General features: G+C 32.1%; 9 protein-coding genes and 1 non-coding gene across 10 annotated transcripts; 9 read left to right on the top strand and 1 right to left on the bottom strand.

Moving 5' to 3' along the window:
• Nucleotides 1-210: 210 nt before the first annotated feature.
• RPS10A (40S ribosomal protein eS10) lies at nt 211-1,047 on the top strand (the record flags this gene model as incomplete). Its single annotated transcript, XM_001646639.1, has 2 exons — nt 211-262; nt 782-1,047. 2 exons carry the CDS (start codon nt 211-213, stop codon nt 1,045-1,047), a joined length of 318 nt encoding a protein of 105 aa, XP_001646689.1.
• Nucleotides 1,048-1,565: 518 nt separating this feature from the next.
• Nucleotides 1,566-2,180, top strand: RRS1 (ribosome biogenesis protein RRS1; the record flags this gene model as incomplete). The annotated part of the gene is made up of 1 exon (XM_001646638.1): nt 1,566-2,180. The coding sequence occupies one exon, from the start codon at nt 1,566-1,568 to the stop codon at nt 2,178-2,180; it is 615 nt and encodes a 204-aa protein (XP_001646688.1).
• A 608-nt stretch (nt 2,181-2,788) lies between these two features.
• Nucleotides 2,789-3,574, top strand: Kpol_1028p105 (uncharacterized protein; the record flags this gene model as incomplete). The annotated part of the gene is made up of 1 exon (XM_001646637.1): nt 2,789-3,574. One exon carries the CDS (start codon nt 2,789-2,791, stop codon nt 3,572-3,574), a length of 786 nt encoding a protein of 261 aa, XP_001646687.1.
• Nucleotides 3,575-4,745: 1,171 nt separating this feature from the next.
• Nucleotides 4,746-5,939, top strand: RNH1 (RNA-DNA hybrid ribonuclease; the record flags this gene model as incomplete). Its single annotated transcript, XM_001646636.1, has 1 exon — nt 4,746-5,939. One exon carries the CDS (start codon nt 4,746-4,748, stop codon nt 5,937-5,939), a length of 1,194 nt encoding a protein of 397 aa, XP_001646686.1.
• An 827-nt stretch (nt 5,940-6,766) lies between these two features.
• MBF1 (multiprotein-bridging factor 1) lies at nt 6,767-7,222 on the bottom strand (the record flags this gene model as incomplete). The annotated part of the gene is made up of 1 exon (XM_001646635.1): nt 6,767-7,222. One exon carries the CDS (start codon nt 7,220-7,222, stop codon nt 6,767-6,769), a length of 456 nt encoding a protein of 151 aa, XP_001646685.1.
• A 1,206-nt stretch (nt 7,223-8,428) lies between these two features.
• On the top strand, nt 8,429-9,230 carry RPL43B (60S ribosomal protein eL43; the record flags this gene model as incomplete). The annotated part of the gene is made up of 2 exons (XM_001646634.1): nt 8,429-8,430; nt 8,954-9,230. Coding segments are annotated over 2 exons (279 nt in total).
• A 2,799-nt stretch (nt 9,231-12,029) lies between these two features.
• On the top strand, nt 12,030-13,193 carry Kpol_1028p101 (PX domain-containing protein; the record flags this gene model as incomplete). Its single annotated transcript, XM_001646633.1, has 1 exon — nt 12,030-13,193. The coding sequence occupies one exon, from the start codon at nt 12,030-12,032 to the stop codon at nt 13,191-13,193; it is 1,164 nt and encodes a 387-aa protein (XP_001646683.1).
• A 420-nt stretch (nt 13,194-13,613) lies between these two features.
• YUH1 (ubiquitin-specific protease YUH1) lies at nt 13,614-14,324 on the top strand (the record flags this gene model as incomplete). Its single annotated transcript, XM_001646632.1, has 1 exon — nt 13,614-14,324. One exon carries the CDS (start codon nt 13,614-13,616, stop codon nt 14,322-14,324), a length of 711 nt encoding a protein of 236 aa, XP_001646682.1.
• Nucleotides 14,325-14,733: 409 nt separating this feature from the next.
• On the top strand, nt 14,734-14,847 carry Kpol_1028trna1. Its single transcript has 2 exons — nt 14,734-14,772; nt 14,803-14,847. It is a non-coding gene; the product is annotated as a tRNA-Leu (tRNA).
• Nucleotides 14,848-15,292: 445 nt separating this feature from the next.
• Nucleotides 15,293-16,087, top strand: RSM26 (mitochondrial 37S ribosomal protein mS42; the record flags this gene model as incomplete). Its single annotated transcript, XM_001646631.1, has 1 exon — nt 15,293-16,087. One exon carries the CDS (start codon nt 15,293-15,295, stop codon nt 16,085-16,087), a length of 795 nt encoding a protein of 264 aa, XP_001646681.1.
• Nucleotides 16,088-16,240: the final 153 nt, after the last annotated feature.

Genomic DNA, 16,240 nt, shown 5'->3' with positions numbered 1-16,240 from the left:
CTGTACTCTAGTGCTAACTATTGTTCAACCTTATCCCATCCCATCCCATCCTATCCTATCCATAATATTATATACTACACTTGGTATATTTCAAATTATCAGGTATCTGGATATTAAAAAACTGTAATATTAAGATACATATAATTTATATACCTCTTGAAATACAAGAAATACCACATACAAAACAGTACTCCATAAATCCAGCCCGTCATGTTGATGCCAAAGGAAGAAAGAGCTAAGATCCACAGATACTTGTTTCAAGGTATGTTAAAATAATATTATCGAATGTCAAGTTGATTTTTTTTAGTTTTCATTGTCATAGTTGTTATAAGAATTAGATTTGTAACGAATATTGAATACACTTAACCCATCCTCCAGTCCTATCCAATCCATTTCTCACTGAGTTGAAATTAGTATATTGCAATTGTAAGAACAAGAATATATATGTGACATGCCTGCATTGGGATATTTAATATACTAGTCAAAGAAAAGATCACTTTACTAGGTGATTGTTCCATATGAATTGGCCCACATTGGTTATGGTAACCTAATTGTACCATTTTAAAATTCAAGAATATGGTATATGGTCTGAATTGATATGGATGGAATCGGTTTATCTTAGTCTGGCAAATCTAACAACATCTATTTTAATGTATAAGAAAGAATCAGCCAATTGAATTAAATTAAATTGAAATATTTTTACTAACAGAATTTTTACATCGAATGTTTGTTCAATCAATTGATTCTACAACCATTGGGATTTAAAAAAAAATTAATATAGAAGGTGTTGTTGTTGCTAAGAAGGACTTCAACCAACCAAAGCACGAAGAAATTGACACCAAGAACTTGTATGTCATTAAGGCTTTGCAATCTTTGACCTCCAAGGGTTACGTCAAGACTCAATTCTCATGGCAATACTATTACTACACCTTGACTGAGTCTGGTGTTGAGTACTTGAGAGACTACTTGCACTTACCAGAACACATTGTTCCAGGTACTTACATGCAAGACAGATCCGAAACTCAAAGACCAAACAGAAGATACTAATTGGAGTAGACTACTAGTTTTTATGGGAAACGTCCTACCTAAAAAGATATTAGCCGTTTTCTATCTGTGTATCTTTTAATTTATATCTCCTTTTTTGTTATATATTGTTTAAATATTAATACAAAGCAACATTTATTGGTTTATTAATTTACATGTAAACAGACCAACCTCGTAATACACCTATTTACCACTCTTGAACCATCAATAATAACATCAACCCATCTCATCCCATCTTATCCCATCTTATCCCATCTTATCTCTTCTCTTCTCTTCTCTTTGGTCTATACTTCTTGTCATAATCGACTACTTCTCGTCTGTATGTATATCGCACAGGTGATGGAAAATTTTCAAGTTATGCGATGAGCTTTAACAATATTTCAAAAAAGATATTTAAGATACGATACTATACTATACAATACAATGGAAAGAGGTAGTTTTTGGAGTAGTGTAAGCAGGTAACGGTATAGTTTTGATTAACTGAACAGCATCTATCTAGTCAAGAGAATATTTCCAGAAAAATGTCGACAGCTGATAAATACAAGGATCTACCAGTTACCGTTGAGAAACCTATTCCGGTTACTTATGATTTAGGTCATTTAGCAGTTTTTGATTCTAATGTTATTGATAGAAATGATTTAGATTCATCTAATGCTAAGAGAGAGTCCCATTTATACGATCTAACGCGTGGCAATGTCCAACTATTGATTAATCAAATCTTATCATTGCCTATTAAGACCACCACCGAATCAGCCAGCGGTACTAGTGGTCAATCTTCAGCCATGACATTAATCCAGTTGCCTGAACCAATAACTGAATTGCCAAGAGAAAAGCCATTGCCTAAACCAAAGGCCCCAACAAGATGGGAGCAATTTGCAGCAAGAAAAGGTATTCAATCCAAAGAAAAATCTGGTAAGATGGTATTTGATGAAGCCAGTGGTAAATGGGTTCCAAAATGGGGTTACAAAGGTATCAATAAGAAGTTGGATGACCAATGGTTAGTTGAAGTTAACGATGACCATATAGGAACCGAAAAGGAATTGATGGACCCAAGAGCTCTTTCAAGAGCTGACAGAAAGAAATTGGTTAGAAAAAACGAAAGACAACAAAAGAAGAACTTACAAAACTCTCGTTAAATAACAACCTACCAAATTCAGAAATAAATTCAAACAAGCATTCAAAGAGTCTTTCCAAGCCACACACCCAAAAAAATTTATACAATAAGATGACATAAGACAATATTAAGTTTTGCATAATATATATATAAATATATATAGTTATATGGCCTAAATCTGTACAGTATTAATAAAAAATAATTTATTATAAGTATTAATAAGTAATCTATAAAAAATAAACCAAACTGATTATTAATCTCAATTTCAATTTGTCAGTTCACTTTGTTTTAACAATTATTACAACTGTAAGACCTATATACATACTCAAAACAATTAATCACTTACAACTCATCTCAGCTTGCCCTTGATTGATGTCTTTCCCTTCCTTATAAATTTTTCAGTACTAAAGGTGATATTTTGGCATGGCATATACCGCAAGGGTTCTCTCTCTCTATAATAAATTAAATTGATAAAATATGAAAAATGTTAGACCAGATCATTGAACAGAGACGTATTTGATAGATATTTAATAGATATAATTGAGATAATTGGATGTCAAGGAGTCACTAGTAGATTTATTTTGTTGATATATATATATATATATCTTGCTGTATAAGAGGGTAGGAGCAATGTCAGATTTATTAAAGTACAAGCCTATGATTGACGCTATTATAGTAGCTTCTAATCCTGATGAAGTTAGTCCAAAAAAGATTAGGAAGGCTATTCAAGAGCTGTTTGCCATTGATTTGGATGGGAAGCGTAAGGAGATCAACGAGTTGATTGTTGATAGGTTTTATGAGCTTCAGAGTAATCCTAAAGTTCTTATATCAAAGGATGAATTGAGAAAGAAGGATGAGACTATAGCTAAAAACTTACAAAAGGGAGCTAATGGAACCACCACGGTTTCAAAGAAAAGGACTATCAAGAAGAGTTCTAAAGGTAAAGACGAGACTAAGAAGAAGAAGAGACGTCAAACTGAAGCCAATCCTAATAGTATTAATGTTCGTAAAGTTCTTTTAAGTCCAAAATTGCAAGAATTTTTAGGTGAAACAGAACTTCCTAGGACACAGGTAGTTAAAAAGGTTTGGGATTACATCAAAGAACATGATTTACAGAACCCTGACGATCGTAGAGAGATCCTGTGTGATGAGAAGATGCAACCTATCTTTGGTAAAAAAATGACAATGTTCTCATTAAATAAGATATTGGCAAACCATCTGTTTAATAAGGATGAAGTAGTAGGGAATGGGGAAGCTAAAGTGAAAAAAGTAAAGGAAGAGAGTCAAAAAGCAGTTGAAGATAAAGTTGATGATGATGAAATACATGAAGAAGATGATGATATACAGAATGAAGGAAATGATGAAGAAGAGGATGAACAGGGGGCAGCTGAGGAGGAAGAAAGTGAAGAAGATTAATCACAGTTTTTAAAGTTTTAAATAAACTTCCACTCTTCTATTCAGCTTCTTTACTGTATATCTAAATCCACAATTATCAATAATTTACTAAGATCATGTTGTTTAATAATATTTTAAAGATACAAAGAATGATCAATTAACTATAACCCTTAATCCATGTTCCATTCATTATAGCATATACCACAAAATGTAATATTAGGTGAGAATCATACCAATACAATCGATATCATATTCAATCCACCAAACGACAATCAACACAATATCCATATATTAAGTATATAGAATTTCACTAATAATATAATAATCTATCCTTAATCCAATCCCTCCCTCTTCAAGTTAAATCTACTATAACACTACAAATAAAAGAAAGATTCTTATGACAATCAAGGTAAAGTAAGTTAATGAATAGAGTATGAGGTGTATCTACGAAATTAGATTTATGTTCGTGTCTAGATTCAATAGTAAATACTTGATCTGATGATCATATATATATATATATATAAATGTAGTTCATTTAGAGGAACGATTCCTTATCTAGCTAGTAGTTCAGTTAAATCTTTTTTAATCAACACACAATCAAAGCTAATAGCCAGGCAAGTAACTGTTGGTATGAAATGCAAGTAACTCTTATGAACCTTACGAGTAATTGAATTTAAACATCAACATATAGTTACTTCCAGATGCTTATTAAAACAAGTCCACAATTTCTTATTACAAAGATGGGTCAGTCGTAGACTGATATTCCGTACTCCTTATTAAAATACCTAATGATTGTCTTATACAAAATGTCAACAGGTGTTGGTATTTATTTGTCAAGGACAAGTGTATAATTGTTAAAATTAACGATTAAACGTGCCTTAAGTTATTATCAATTTGTTTTACGTGTTATTGTTTTATTAAATAGTTGCTTTAACGCGTCTCGTTTTATATTAAAAATGTCATATTTAAGGCTTCATCTGAATTGTTGAAAGTTTTAGGAGATGAAGATCCTTCAAAAGATAGAATAGTATTAATATAAAAGATCTTATTGGATTGATACTATTTGGAGATTTTATAACAAGAGAGTAGTGTTCTATTCCTTTTTATTATTAATTCAGGTTGCTGTTTTTATTAGTTTTATTCCGTCAAGATAACTATTCAGAAATTATTAAAGGTGGTAAACTTATTGACAATGGGTAAAGGTGGTTATTATGCTGTTCAAAGAGGTAGAAGTGTCGGTATTTACAGTAGTTGGGATGAATGTAAGGCTCAAGTAAATGGTTACAGTGGAGCTGTTTACAAAAAATTTGATAGTGCAGGTGAGGCCAGTTCTTTTGCAGGTTCAAGTTCCGGCTATGGTGGATCAAGTGGAAGTACTTCACAAGGTGGTTCTTCCTATGGAGGTTCTTCCTATGGAGGTTCTTCCTATGGAGGAGGTTCTTCCTATGGAAGTTCTTCCTATGGAGGTTCTTCCTATGGAGGTTCTTCCTATGGAGGTTCTTCCTATGGAGGTTCTTCCTATGGTGGTTCTTCCTATGGAGGTTCTTCCTATGGTGGTTCTTCCTATGGAGGTTCTTCTTATGGAGGTTCTTCCTATGGTGGTTCTTCCTATGGTTCAGGCACTCAAGCATCAAAATCTGAAAAATACTATGCTGTGAAAAGTAGTAACCCACAAGTTCCTAGTAGAGTATTCAATAACTGGGATAACTGTAATGATTACGTTAAGGGTCAAAAAGGTCTTTCATTTAGAAAATTCGATTCTTTGAATGATGCCAGTAATTTTTCTAAGGGTATTGTTTCAAGTGAAACTGATTATAATATTTTAGGTACAACTGAATCTGATTTTGCAGCTAAAACTCGTATCTCAAATCCAGTACAAAGGTCTAAGCCAGCTGATAAAGTTCGTGTTTATTGTGATGGTTCGTCTTTACACAATGGTACTGCTATAGCCAGGGCTGGTTATGGTGTTTACTTTGATCATGATAACTACAAAGATTTAAATGCCAGTGAAAGATTAAATACCGGTGCTCAAACGAATAATAGAGGTGAGATTGAAGCAGTCAGTAATGCTTTAGACTCTATTTATGATTCTTTGAGCAATAAGGGTAACAAAGCAGAATTCGAAATATGGACTGACTCTGAATACGTAATGAAGAGTTTGAATGATAACTACGAAACCATCGCTAAACAAAAAGGTGAATCGGTAGCAAATGCAGATTTGGTCATGCCTATGATTGAAAAATATGTCAAGGTCAAAAAATACTATGAAGTTAATAAAGATTCCTATCCTGGAACCGATTTCAAGATTAAATGGGTTAAAGGTCATGAAGGTGAATATGGTAATGAGATGGCTGACCAACTCGCAAAACAAGGTGCAATGAAATAGGTTAATTAAGTAATTATGTAGATGGTCAAATTTTTTATATTTTTATATTTGGTGATTATATTTGTTTTTATGAGGTAACTTTTATGTTCCCATAATTTAATTGATGTCTTGTATTGTAGTAGATTGCTATATGAGTATATTGTTTAGGGGAACGGAATTTGATATAGTTTTAAGTATGGATAAAGAATTTCTTGGCAAGATAGATATATGGTGTAAAATATGGGGCTTTCAGTTTTGATGAGTGTGACGCAATATTTTAGTATGGAAGAAATTGGAGACAAATTATGATGAATTTATGCTTAGTTCTCACATTGATGAAAATAGGAAATTTTAAGGTAAACATATAAATGATTCTAACATAACTAACAGTATTATAAACTTGTGTAATTTTAAAATTTGATTAGTTTAATAAACAAGAGATTTATTAAAATAAAAATAAAAAACGATTAAATATGTGATAATTAACCTCAGATTAAAAAAAAATGCAATGCAAAACATTATTTCTTTTTCATTATTTATATAAATTGAAATAATTTTTTTCTGTATTTTTATAAATTGATAACCAATACAGATAATTTAACTTATTATTTTCAGTCATCATTTACTGAAGTCCAATATCAAACGTAACTCATTAGTAGTATAAAAAGGGATGGATAATGGTTGACATCAACTAGATGAATATCAAGGGGAGGGGGGGAGATCATAAAGAAGAAGAGTAGCAATAACAGATATTAAAATTTTATAGCATGATCTATTATACTTATTCTTCAGTATTTTTATATTTTTTTAAAGGATTCCACCTGCTAAAAACAGTTAAAAAACCTTGATTACTTCTTTTTTGGACCACCTAGAGGTTGACCAATATCCTTACCTCTCAATTTGACACCTAGAGCTCTTTCCATCTTACCTAAAATTTGTTGGTTTGGAGCAGCTCTACCAGCTTCATAATCGTTTATCACAGTTGGCTTTTCATTAATCTTTGTTGCCAAATCCTTTTGAGACAATTTTTTTTCTGTTCTTGCCTTTGAAATAGCTTTACCAACAGCAGGGTCTAATTTCTTTAATTTGACAATGTCAGTTTCACGGTCGACCATAGTCAATCTTTGGCCTTCGTTGTTTCCCTTGGCATTAGTAGTACCATACTTCTTATCGACGGAAAGAACGTTACCGGTTCTTCTGGCAGCGTTAATTTGAGCGTTAGTTCTAGCTACGTTTTGTCTTGGACCAGAACCACCAGCTCTAGCCCTTGAACCAATAACAACATTAGTATCCCAGTCAGACATTTTTTTTTCTTTCTTGAATTAATAAACTAGTTAAGATATAGATATAGATAAATACGTTTTGCGTGTACACCGACTTTATCCCTGATGAACAAGTAAAAATACACACTCTAGTACCTGTGAACAGTAGCCAAAACCTGAAAAGAGAATAGCTAAAAATATATAAATACCAATACCCACTTTAACAAAACCTGAACCTTTTGTCAGTTTCGAAATAACTTCTAACACTTTTTCACTTGGTAGTTTCGAAAAGGGATAGTATAGAATAGTATAGAATAGTGTAGAATAGTATATAGAATAGAGACAATAGGTCTCTTTCGCAATCTGCGTTACTATACAAAACTACAACTAAACGATTACGACAATAGCAGGCAGGAGTTATGATCGAATCGAATCAAATAAGCTCAAAAAATGCGGTAGAGTTGGGACGTTTCATTACCCTGCCCTTCTAGATGTTTCCGTTTCCGGGTAAATAAGGTTCAGCGGAGTGTTCAAGTGACTGTTCTTGTTATGCGCCCGTACATTTTTTTCATATTTTTTTGTCTATTCTGAGTTTTTGTCCCTCCCCTCGCCACCTCCCGTTTGCTTTTATTTTGTAAATTTTCTTCTCGAAGTTCCGTCCAGAAAAGTAGCGCACCTGCGAGAGAAAACGGAAAACCCGATGACGCAAAACACAAAACAAGCACCCACCCACTCACATTGAGCTGATTTTTTGAAATTTTTCACCAGTCGACGGGAGCACTCACTAACTCAGGCTCATACCAATTGAAAATTGGTAATGGTTGATGGGAAATACAGCCTACCAACTACTGTGTAATGGCTGTAGGACTTGTGAAAATATCTGTCTACTTTTTTTTTCATCCTACAATTTTTTTCTTGTTTGCTTGCTTCGAACTGACTTGGATTTAGTTTGGTCTGGTCTGGTTTAGCTTTTTTCCTTCTATCTCTCAGCAACTACTGCTTTCAACAATTCTATCCTATCCCATCCTATCCTGTCCCAGCCCATCCGGTACTCTCAACTTTAACTCTCTCTTTCTTTGACTTTGCTATCTTTGGTGCTAACCGGCTCAACTAATGCATGATGATAATTGATTATCATTAAAAATAACATTTAATTATAATCTTGTTTGGTATAAGAGACTAATATCTTTAATTGTCTATATCCTCTTACTTATTAAGAACCCCCTCATACAAGCAACACAAGACAAAATGTATGATAAACCTTTACTTTAATATTGCAATTATAAATGAAAGCTAGTCGATTGAGAAGATATAAGTTGGAATTATTGACTGATAAAGATAAAAAAAACCATAAGATGACTTGGGCAAGATAAAAATAATAATAGAGAACGTTACACTGTTACTCACCTAATCTTTATTTGAAGTTAGTCGTACCCGTATATTCATGTTTTATTAGTACTTACTAGATGGAGATGTCCATATAACAAGATAGTTAGTGATGTTTCAGGAAATATATATGGTCATGGTGAAGAACAGCACTTCAATGACAAGAGTTAAATCCATATGGTAGAAAACTATTATTATAACCTGCATTCTCCCATAATAAATTCAACGTTATTTTTTTTTTTTGGTCGACTGCTAGCATTATTCGATATATATATTTATTTATATATATTAATCAAACTTATTTTGATATGTTTATTTTGATTACTAACATTTACTTTTCAACTAAAACTTATATGAGTTTACGTTGCACCATCATTATTATTACAGGGCTAAGAGAACTAAGAAGGTTGGTATTACCGGTAAGTACGGTGTTCGTTACGGTTCTTCTTTGAGAAGACAAGTTAAGAAGTTGGAAGTCCAACAACACGCTAGATACGACTGTTCTTTCTGTGGTAAGAAGACCGTCAGAAGAGGTGCTGCTGGTATCTGGACTTGTGGTGCTTGTAAGAAGACTGTCGCTGGTGGTGCTTACACTGTTTCTACTGCTGCCGCTGCTACCGTCAGATCTACTATCAGAAGATTGAGAGAAATGGTTGAAGCTTAATCGCTTTTTATAGGAAATCCATCTAATAACGATATTTTTTTATATTTATATTATTTCTCAAAATAAAAAATGAATCATAGCATAATTTCTTGATTATTATTCTTTATGTAATCATTAGATCTTCTATATAAATCTATATTACAATCAACAAGCCATTTAATTTAAAATAACGGATTGTGTTAAATTTAAAATATAGTGTAGTTTATAATAGGTTTTATATTCCTTGAACTTCAAGAAATTAATGTTTCGGTACAATTTCAGTTTTTTTACATTCAAAGTAAAAGAACCAATTGTAACAACAACATCAAAACTTTAAATATAATAAAATGTTTAATTTTTAAAATATAATACACTGCGGTATAGACCCTTCAATTTTGTATTTATTTTATTACCAAACCTCAAGACCCTTATGGCAACAATCGAAATATAACAAAGTACATTTTACATTATTTTCATTTTAAGACATTTGTAATTTACAGTCGTTTCTTGTAATTGTAAAATTTACTAACCCGGAGATGTGATGATGCGTATATAAAAATAAGATCAACAACAATAGAAATAGTAATACTTGGGTCAGAACTGATGAATGAGGGCTAAAAGATAACGTAGAAATATTTCCCTCTGATTTCCCAATGTAGTGCGATGATTAAATAGAAGGGATTATTATCATAACAACAATAGATAGAAACATAAAACACAAGACACATTTGTTTATAAATTTAGAAATAGCTCAAAATATTTCGATTCTATTAATTCTTATTGCATACAAAAATATATCATCAAGAGATTTCCATACTTCTTTGTAAATATCACTGTAGGAATAGGACTGCACCGGTAATAATATTTCATTCGATATTCCCTTTTTTGTTTATTAGTATTGTATTTTAAGTTTATCAATTGTCATTTGATGTGTAATTACTTTTTATATTTTTGATTTAATAGTACGTTAATTGCCGTTATTGACATATTATTAAGTTTCAAACTGTCGCTGACGTGTTAACAACGTTGTCATTTCCATTTCTGGCACCTCTTTTTGACTTAGCACGTCATCAAATAATCAACACTTAGCCTTTTCCTGCATCTATCTTCCTCTCATACTCTTTCCTAAAATAGATTCATTTCTGCTTATGGCCAATTTCTGTGCACATGATCAAAATTGGTATTCTTCAAGATTATGTTCCATCAGCAAGTTGGCCTACATAAGAAAGGAAACAAAACAAATAGAAAACTCGTATGGTTGGATACCATGCATGGATGTTTTGCACACTTTTCTTACCTTTTGATATAGTACGAAAGTAGAAATTGAAAGATGCTTATGGTAAATATCCGCATTTGGTAAACTGGATAAAACGAGAGTGTTAGAACATCTCATACATCGTGTAACATTATATGACCAAAAATAGAAAAACAAAAATATGTAAATATGCCGTTTTTCCACTTTTGGAACTGGAGTTGTATGTTCACCATGTACTTACTTCATGTTAAAATGTGTTTGTTGTTATTGATTCTCAGTCAATTTCTTACACGGATATTATCTCGAATAGCAAATCTGGATCGGGTCAGTAATAGATATGTAGAAGTGTACTACTGGGGCAACTCGACCTCTGATCTTTGTCTCCACTGCCACTGACAATAGTGTACGATCAATTATGTCGTCTCCTCCAAAATACAGGAGAGAATTTCCTATTTTCTTAATTACTTTTTCTGTTGTTTATTTTTACTTTTGTGTACATGCTTGTATCTTTAAAAGATTTCATTCAGAATTGAGCTGCAGGGCTTTACCTCTTGTGGTCGGCGGTTCGTTTTTCTAGGTAGTGAGGGCAGAGATACATCTATACACCGAGAATTTATCCAGTGCTACAGCCTTTTAATTATGACAAACGAACTTTACGCCTTCTCCACCATGTTTTTAGGAGGTGTCCTAAAACGGAAAGAGTAAACAAAAACGACGAACATAACTATCGTTTCTTTTTGTTTCTAGCCATCTTAACTTTCGAACTTCAACATCAGTTTATAAAGTTATTTACAGTCAATTAAAGCAATATAAGTTCTAAGACTAGCTTAATATTTGAGCTTAGACATTGCACTTGTTTATGCTTTTGAAATTGTTTTGCTATATTTATTTTACATTGATAAAATACCTATTCTTCCTACTAACATAGCACACAATTACTTCTCTATTTCTTTTTCTCCTAGAATTGACGATGCTTTCTACTGTTCTTGCCAGTTTGATTAACTTATCTTTCACTATAATATCTGTGTCTTGAGGTCTGAAATCACACTACTAATAACTAGAGTCTTCTATGAAATAATAGCGGTCCCTCATCCCCACTGTACTCGAAATGCAAAGGTTACGCCAGGTAGGACCAATTATTATCTCAACTATTACTATCATAATAATTAATACATTATCTTAATATTGTTTCTGTTTGTGTTTTGGCCTTTTCTTTTATTATCTTGAAATTACCTTGTTTAAACATTCCTTTGCCTGCTTTCTGGTATAGAATTACAATTACAAATGTTATATTGGGAATTATACAATTGCTCTTCTGTTTCCTCTTTTCTTGTTGTTCAGGGAAATTATTTCCAATTTTAATCATATATATTGGGACAAGTTACTTCTATTCGTATAACCATTTTCCGATGGCCTGTCCAAATTGCTTTTATTATTCGATTTAACTTCCTTACTGCCTTGCTTATATACCTTTTTGAAAAACTAATTCAAAATCCAAAATACAATCGACGGCTGCCATCATTAAGCCAATAAGTCAAAAATCAAGCATCTGATCAATCAAGGCAATGCTGTCTGTATTTCAAAATAATAAACAGCGTTCAGGAAATGAACTAAAAAGAAGTATATCCAAGCCTATGAAGAAAGAGGCATTATCTCGTACAGTTAGCCATGAAATTACTTTAGAGACTAAAAAAAATAAGTATATGACATCGAGAAACTACAATCCAAACTTAATTAAATTATACACAGTTACAAAATCTTTCACTCCGACAGAGCCTTTTATGTATACAAACAATAGAATGTGTCCATTTATTTCGGTTCAAAAGGAATCAATTGTGCAAATTATTTCCTATGAAGATAATGATATGTGTTATATTAGACTAGTAGATCAGTTAGGACAGGGATTAGTGCCGGTTTCTCATTTAAAGGAAGATAAAGATCTTAATAGAATGATCCCTTGTCCTGTAGCAAGAACAAATACATTGGTAAACATGACACCTCCAACATCTCCATCAACATTAACATCGAATACCTTCTCAATTGGTTCAAGTTCACGTTCCACAAGTGCATCATCCTCTCAAAGATCAAGTGAAGACGTTTCTGTTCAATCATGTAAATTAATTTCAGTCGACATTGTAGAGAAGAGAGTACAGTATACTTTAAATTTAAGATTAGCCAATAACGGTGAAAACATAGTACACCGTTACTATGGCCAATTCTACAAATTACATACAAAACTTTTATCCATTGGATCAAATTACAATGAAATCAAGTTACCATCGTTACCACATCCTTTACCATTTACCGGATCATTAGAACATAATTCAACTTTAATTAATGACAGAGTCCAAGAGTTTAATGATTATCTGGCGAATCTATTAGATAACATATTAAATTCATCTTCAATAGTTTTAAAAGACTTAATAAATAATTGGTTCATTCATGGCACTGTTGATGTCCCATCAAGACCAAATATCATTAAGATAAAGATTAATTATAACGGAGACTGTTATGCTTCAAAAGCAGTCGAAAATGATGTCAATAATATCTATAAATTACATAATGTAATTTGTGACAAAATTAAGTACCACGGTAATGGAAATCTTGTAATTACTGCAAAAGTCGATGGTTGGTATATAATCGACTTAACAAACGATGAAGTATACTTAAATGTATTACAAAAAGCACAAGAAACTCATAGACTATTATTAGATGTAACTATTAATTGAAAATGCATAGACTGTACTTCACCCTTTAATGAACCCAATAATAAATCAGAAGATTTTTGAAAAATCTCTTTAATAAATAGTTATACTGCTATTGTAACACTAAATACCATTTCCCTCATCTTAATCATAAATAAATATAAATAATAACAGCATATAATGAATAATAATAAATGTATTATATATATACTTTTATCAACCCATCCTATTAAGATGTTAGCTTTTATAATAGCAGCCTTTCATTGTAGTGTGGCTATTTTTTTCCGAGCACCTAACAAAAGAGAATATCAAGAAATAAAACAAGGGCTATCTAATGAGATATAAATAATTTTGGCATTTCGAAGTCAGTTTTATTTATCAGTAATATGGTAATTCAAGAATACATTATCAGAGGATTAAGTTTACAATAGATTGAGAAAAACAATGAATGATATCAAATCTGTGGTACCTTTAGAATCGAATCCGGAAGTTTTTACAAATTTTGCTTATGATCTGGGGTTGAATAGATCATTTGCGTTTATAGATCTGTACTCGTTGACTGATCCTGAATTATTGGCATTTGTACCAACTCCAGTCAGGGCTATTGTACTCTTATTTCCTATCAATGACTTTTTCGAAAAGAATAAAGGAGACACTTCCAATTCCCAAGGAGACGAAATCAAACCAATTTGGTTCCAACAAACTGTGAGAAATGCCTGTGGGTTGTATGCTATATTGCATTCTTTGAGTAACAATAAGCCGTTGTTACAAGGGGATTCAGAACTTTCTAAATATTTGGAAGACAATAGAAAAGTTGATGGACAATATAATGATGATAAAACTGATAATTTTGTTGTTCAATTAAGTGATAAATACTCGACTAATTTCACTGCAGGTGATACAGAGGCACCATCTTCAGAGGAGAATGTAAACCTCCATTTTATTACATTTATTGAAAAGGATGGAAAGATATATGAATTGGACGGAAGAAAAGTGGGTGCCAATTGCTTGGGTGATTCAGTTGCCTCTTCAATTGATGGGAATTTACTGAACGAAAAAGTGATAGTGGATAGAGTTAATTGGTATATGGGAAATGCTGATGAAGCAAGTAGATTGCAATTTTCTTTGTTAGCCTTAGCACCATCGTTAGATTAAAGTTTATCTAATTAATATTTATTCTTAAATGCGGAATAATGAGGGGAGAAATCGATCCAATTCTGAATAAATGAACTATTAATTCAACAAATAGGAAAATTGAGAAGAATAAAAGCTGTTAATATTCATGGGAAGTATTGTTATAAGGAAATTATTTATTTTAGATTCCAATAAGTTCCCTCTATTAACTAAGCAAATATTATTTTGTAATTTTGTAGGAATAAGATAAGAATTCGATTGATTTTATGATTATACTGAATCACTAATATATATTTAGGTACCCACAACTTCTAATCGAGTTATGGAGTGGGATTGGAAACTTTATAGTGGTGGTTTTTCAGAAAAACTTGTGGTCAATAATGTAAACATAACACCGAATGTATTTTTCCCAAATCAAACAACAATAACTGAGAGTTTGGCCGAGTGGTCTAAGGCGTCAGATTTAGGTTCTCAGGGTAAATTACCCAACTACTTAAATTCTCTGATATCTTCGGATGCATGGGTTCGAACCCCATAGCTCTCATTTTTTGCTGTATTTATTTTTTTCCCACACTTTCAAGTTTATTATATCTCATAGCATTCTACATTCCCAAATCTACTAACAATACATAAACATTTACCATAACATGCACACATATACACTTATTGTCACATACAATCAAGACACCTCCTGTCCCTCGTGTCTCTATATTGTCCATCCACATTTACTACCTATATATTCTGAAATTCATCACTTTATTAGTTTAACAAGAATTTTTCACTTAACAAAGCTGAACCGAAATATCTAATTAACTAAAAAATTCGAAATATATTTCAGATTCAGTAATAAGATCGATTGAAAAAGATTATAAGTTGATCTCAAATCATTTCTGGTTACAATTGAGTGGATTAGATTGAATTTTCCCTTTTATCAGGATATCCTACATACATCTAATTGATTTATTTTTATAGTTCAGTGGGGGAGCAAAATGTTTTCGACGTTAAAAACCGTTTCATTTAGAAGAGGTATTCATACAGTGCCAAAATTGCCAAATTCTAATATTTTAAAGCAGCGAGGCATACCTAATATTTTCAGTGCTGCAGGGTTTAATATAGCTTGGAATGAGCAACAGAAATATCTTTGTGATAAATTGACTTTGCTTACAAGTGGGTCAGATTTAGAATCTTTTTTACCTTTCCATATTATTTTGAATACAGCAAAGAGACCTTTCCAAGCTAATATTTTTAACGTAGCATCTGCTGCACATAACAATCATTTATTTATCGAGAACATTTTACCAGACCAAGATGTTGATACTAAACCATCGAGATTATTTCTATCTACTGTTGAGAAATCGTTTGACTGTTCTTGGGAAGATTTGAAAAAGGAAATGATATATCGTGCAGAAAATGATATCTTTGGTGAAGGGTGGTTATTTTTGGTAGAAAATAGGAACAAAGAATACCATATTTTAACCGTGCAAAATAACGGTACTCCATATTACTTTCCAAGAAATCAATCCTTCGATTTGAACAGTGCTACTTCATTACAAGAATATTCACAATTGCATGAAATAAAAAGACTTGTTACTGAACAAGATGGCAAGAATGGTAAGGAAAAAGTTGAAGATTGGACCATGCCACTGATCTGTGTAAACTTATGGGATCAAGCTTATTTACATGATTATGGTGTCAAAGGTAGATCAGAATATGTCAAAAACGTCTTAGACAACTTAAATTGGTCTGTAGTCAACCAAAGAATATACACCAATCCAAATGCTTAAGTTGAAGTTGTAACACAACAAAAAGGAACCCTAAACATATATATCCTACTGTTATTATATTTCTATTATTCTATTCCCTGTATATAATACTTACTTACATAACAAAATGTCATAGATGCCTGCAGTTTTTTGCAATTAATATCTCTAATGCTG

Source organism: Vanderwaltozyma polyspora, genomic scaffold (genome assembly GCF_000150035.1).
Source record: "Vanderwaltozyma polyspora DSM 70294 KpolScaffold1028 genomic scaffold, whole genome shotgun sequence".
Lineage (NCBI taxonomy): Eukaryota > Fungi > Ascomycota > Saccharomycetes > Saccharomycetales > Saccharomycetaceae > Vanderwaltozyma > Vanderwaltozyma polyspora.
This window is presented reverse-complemented; position numbering and strand designations above follow the sequence as displayed.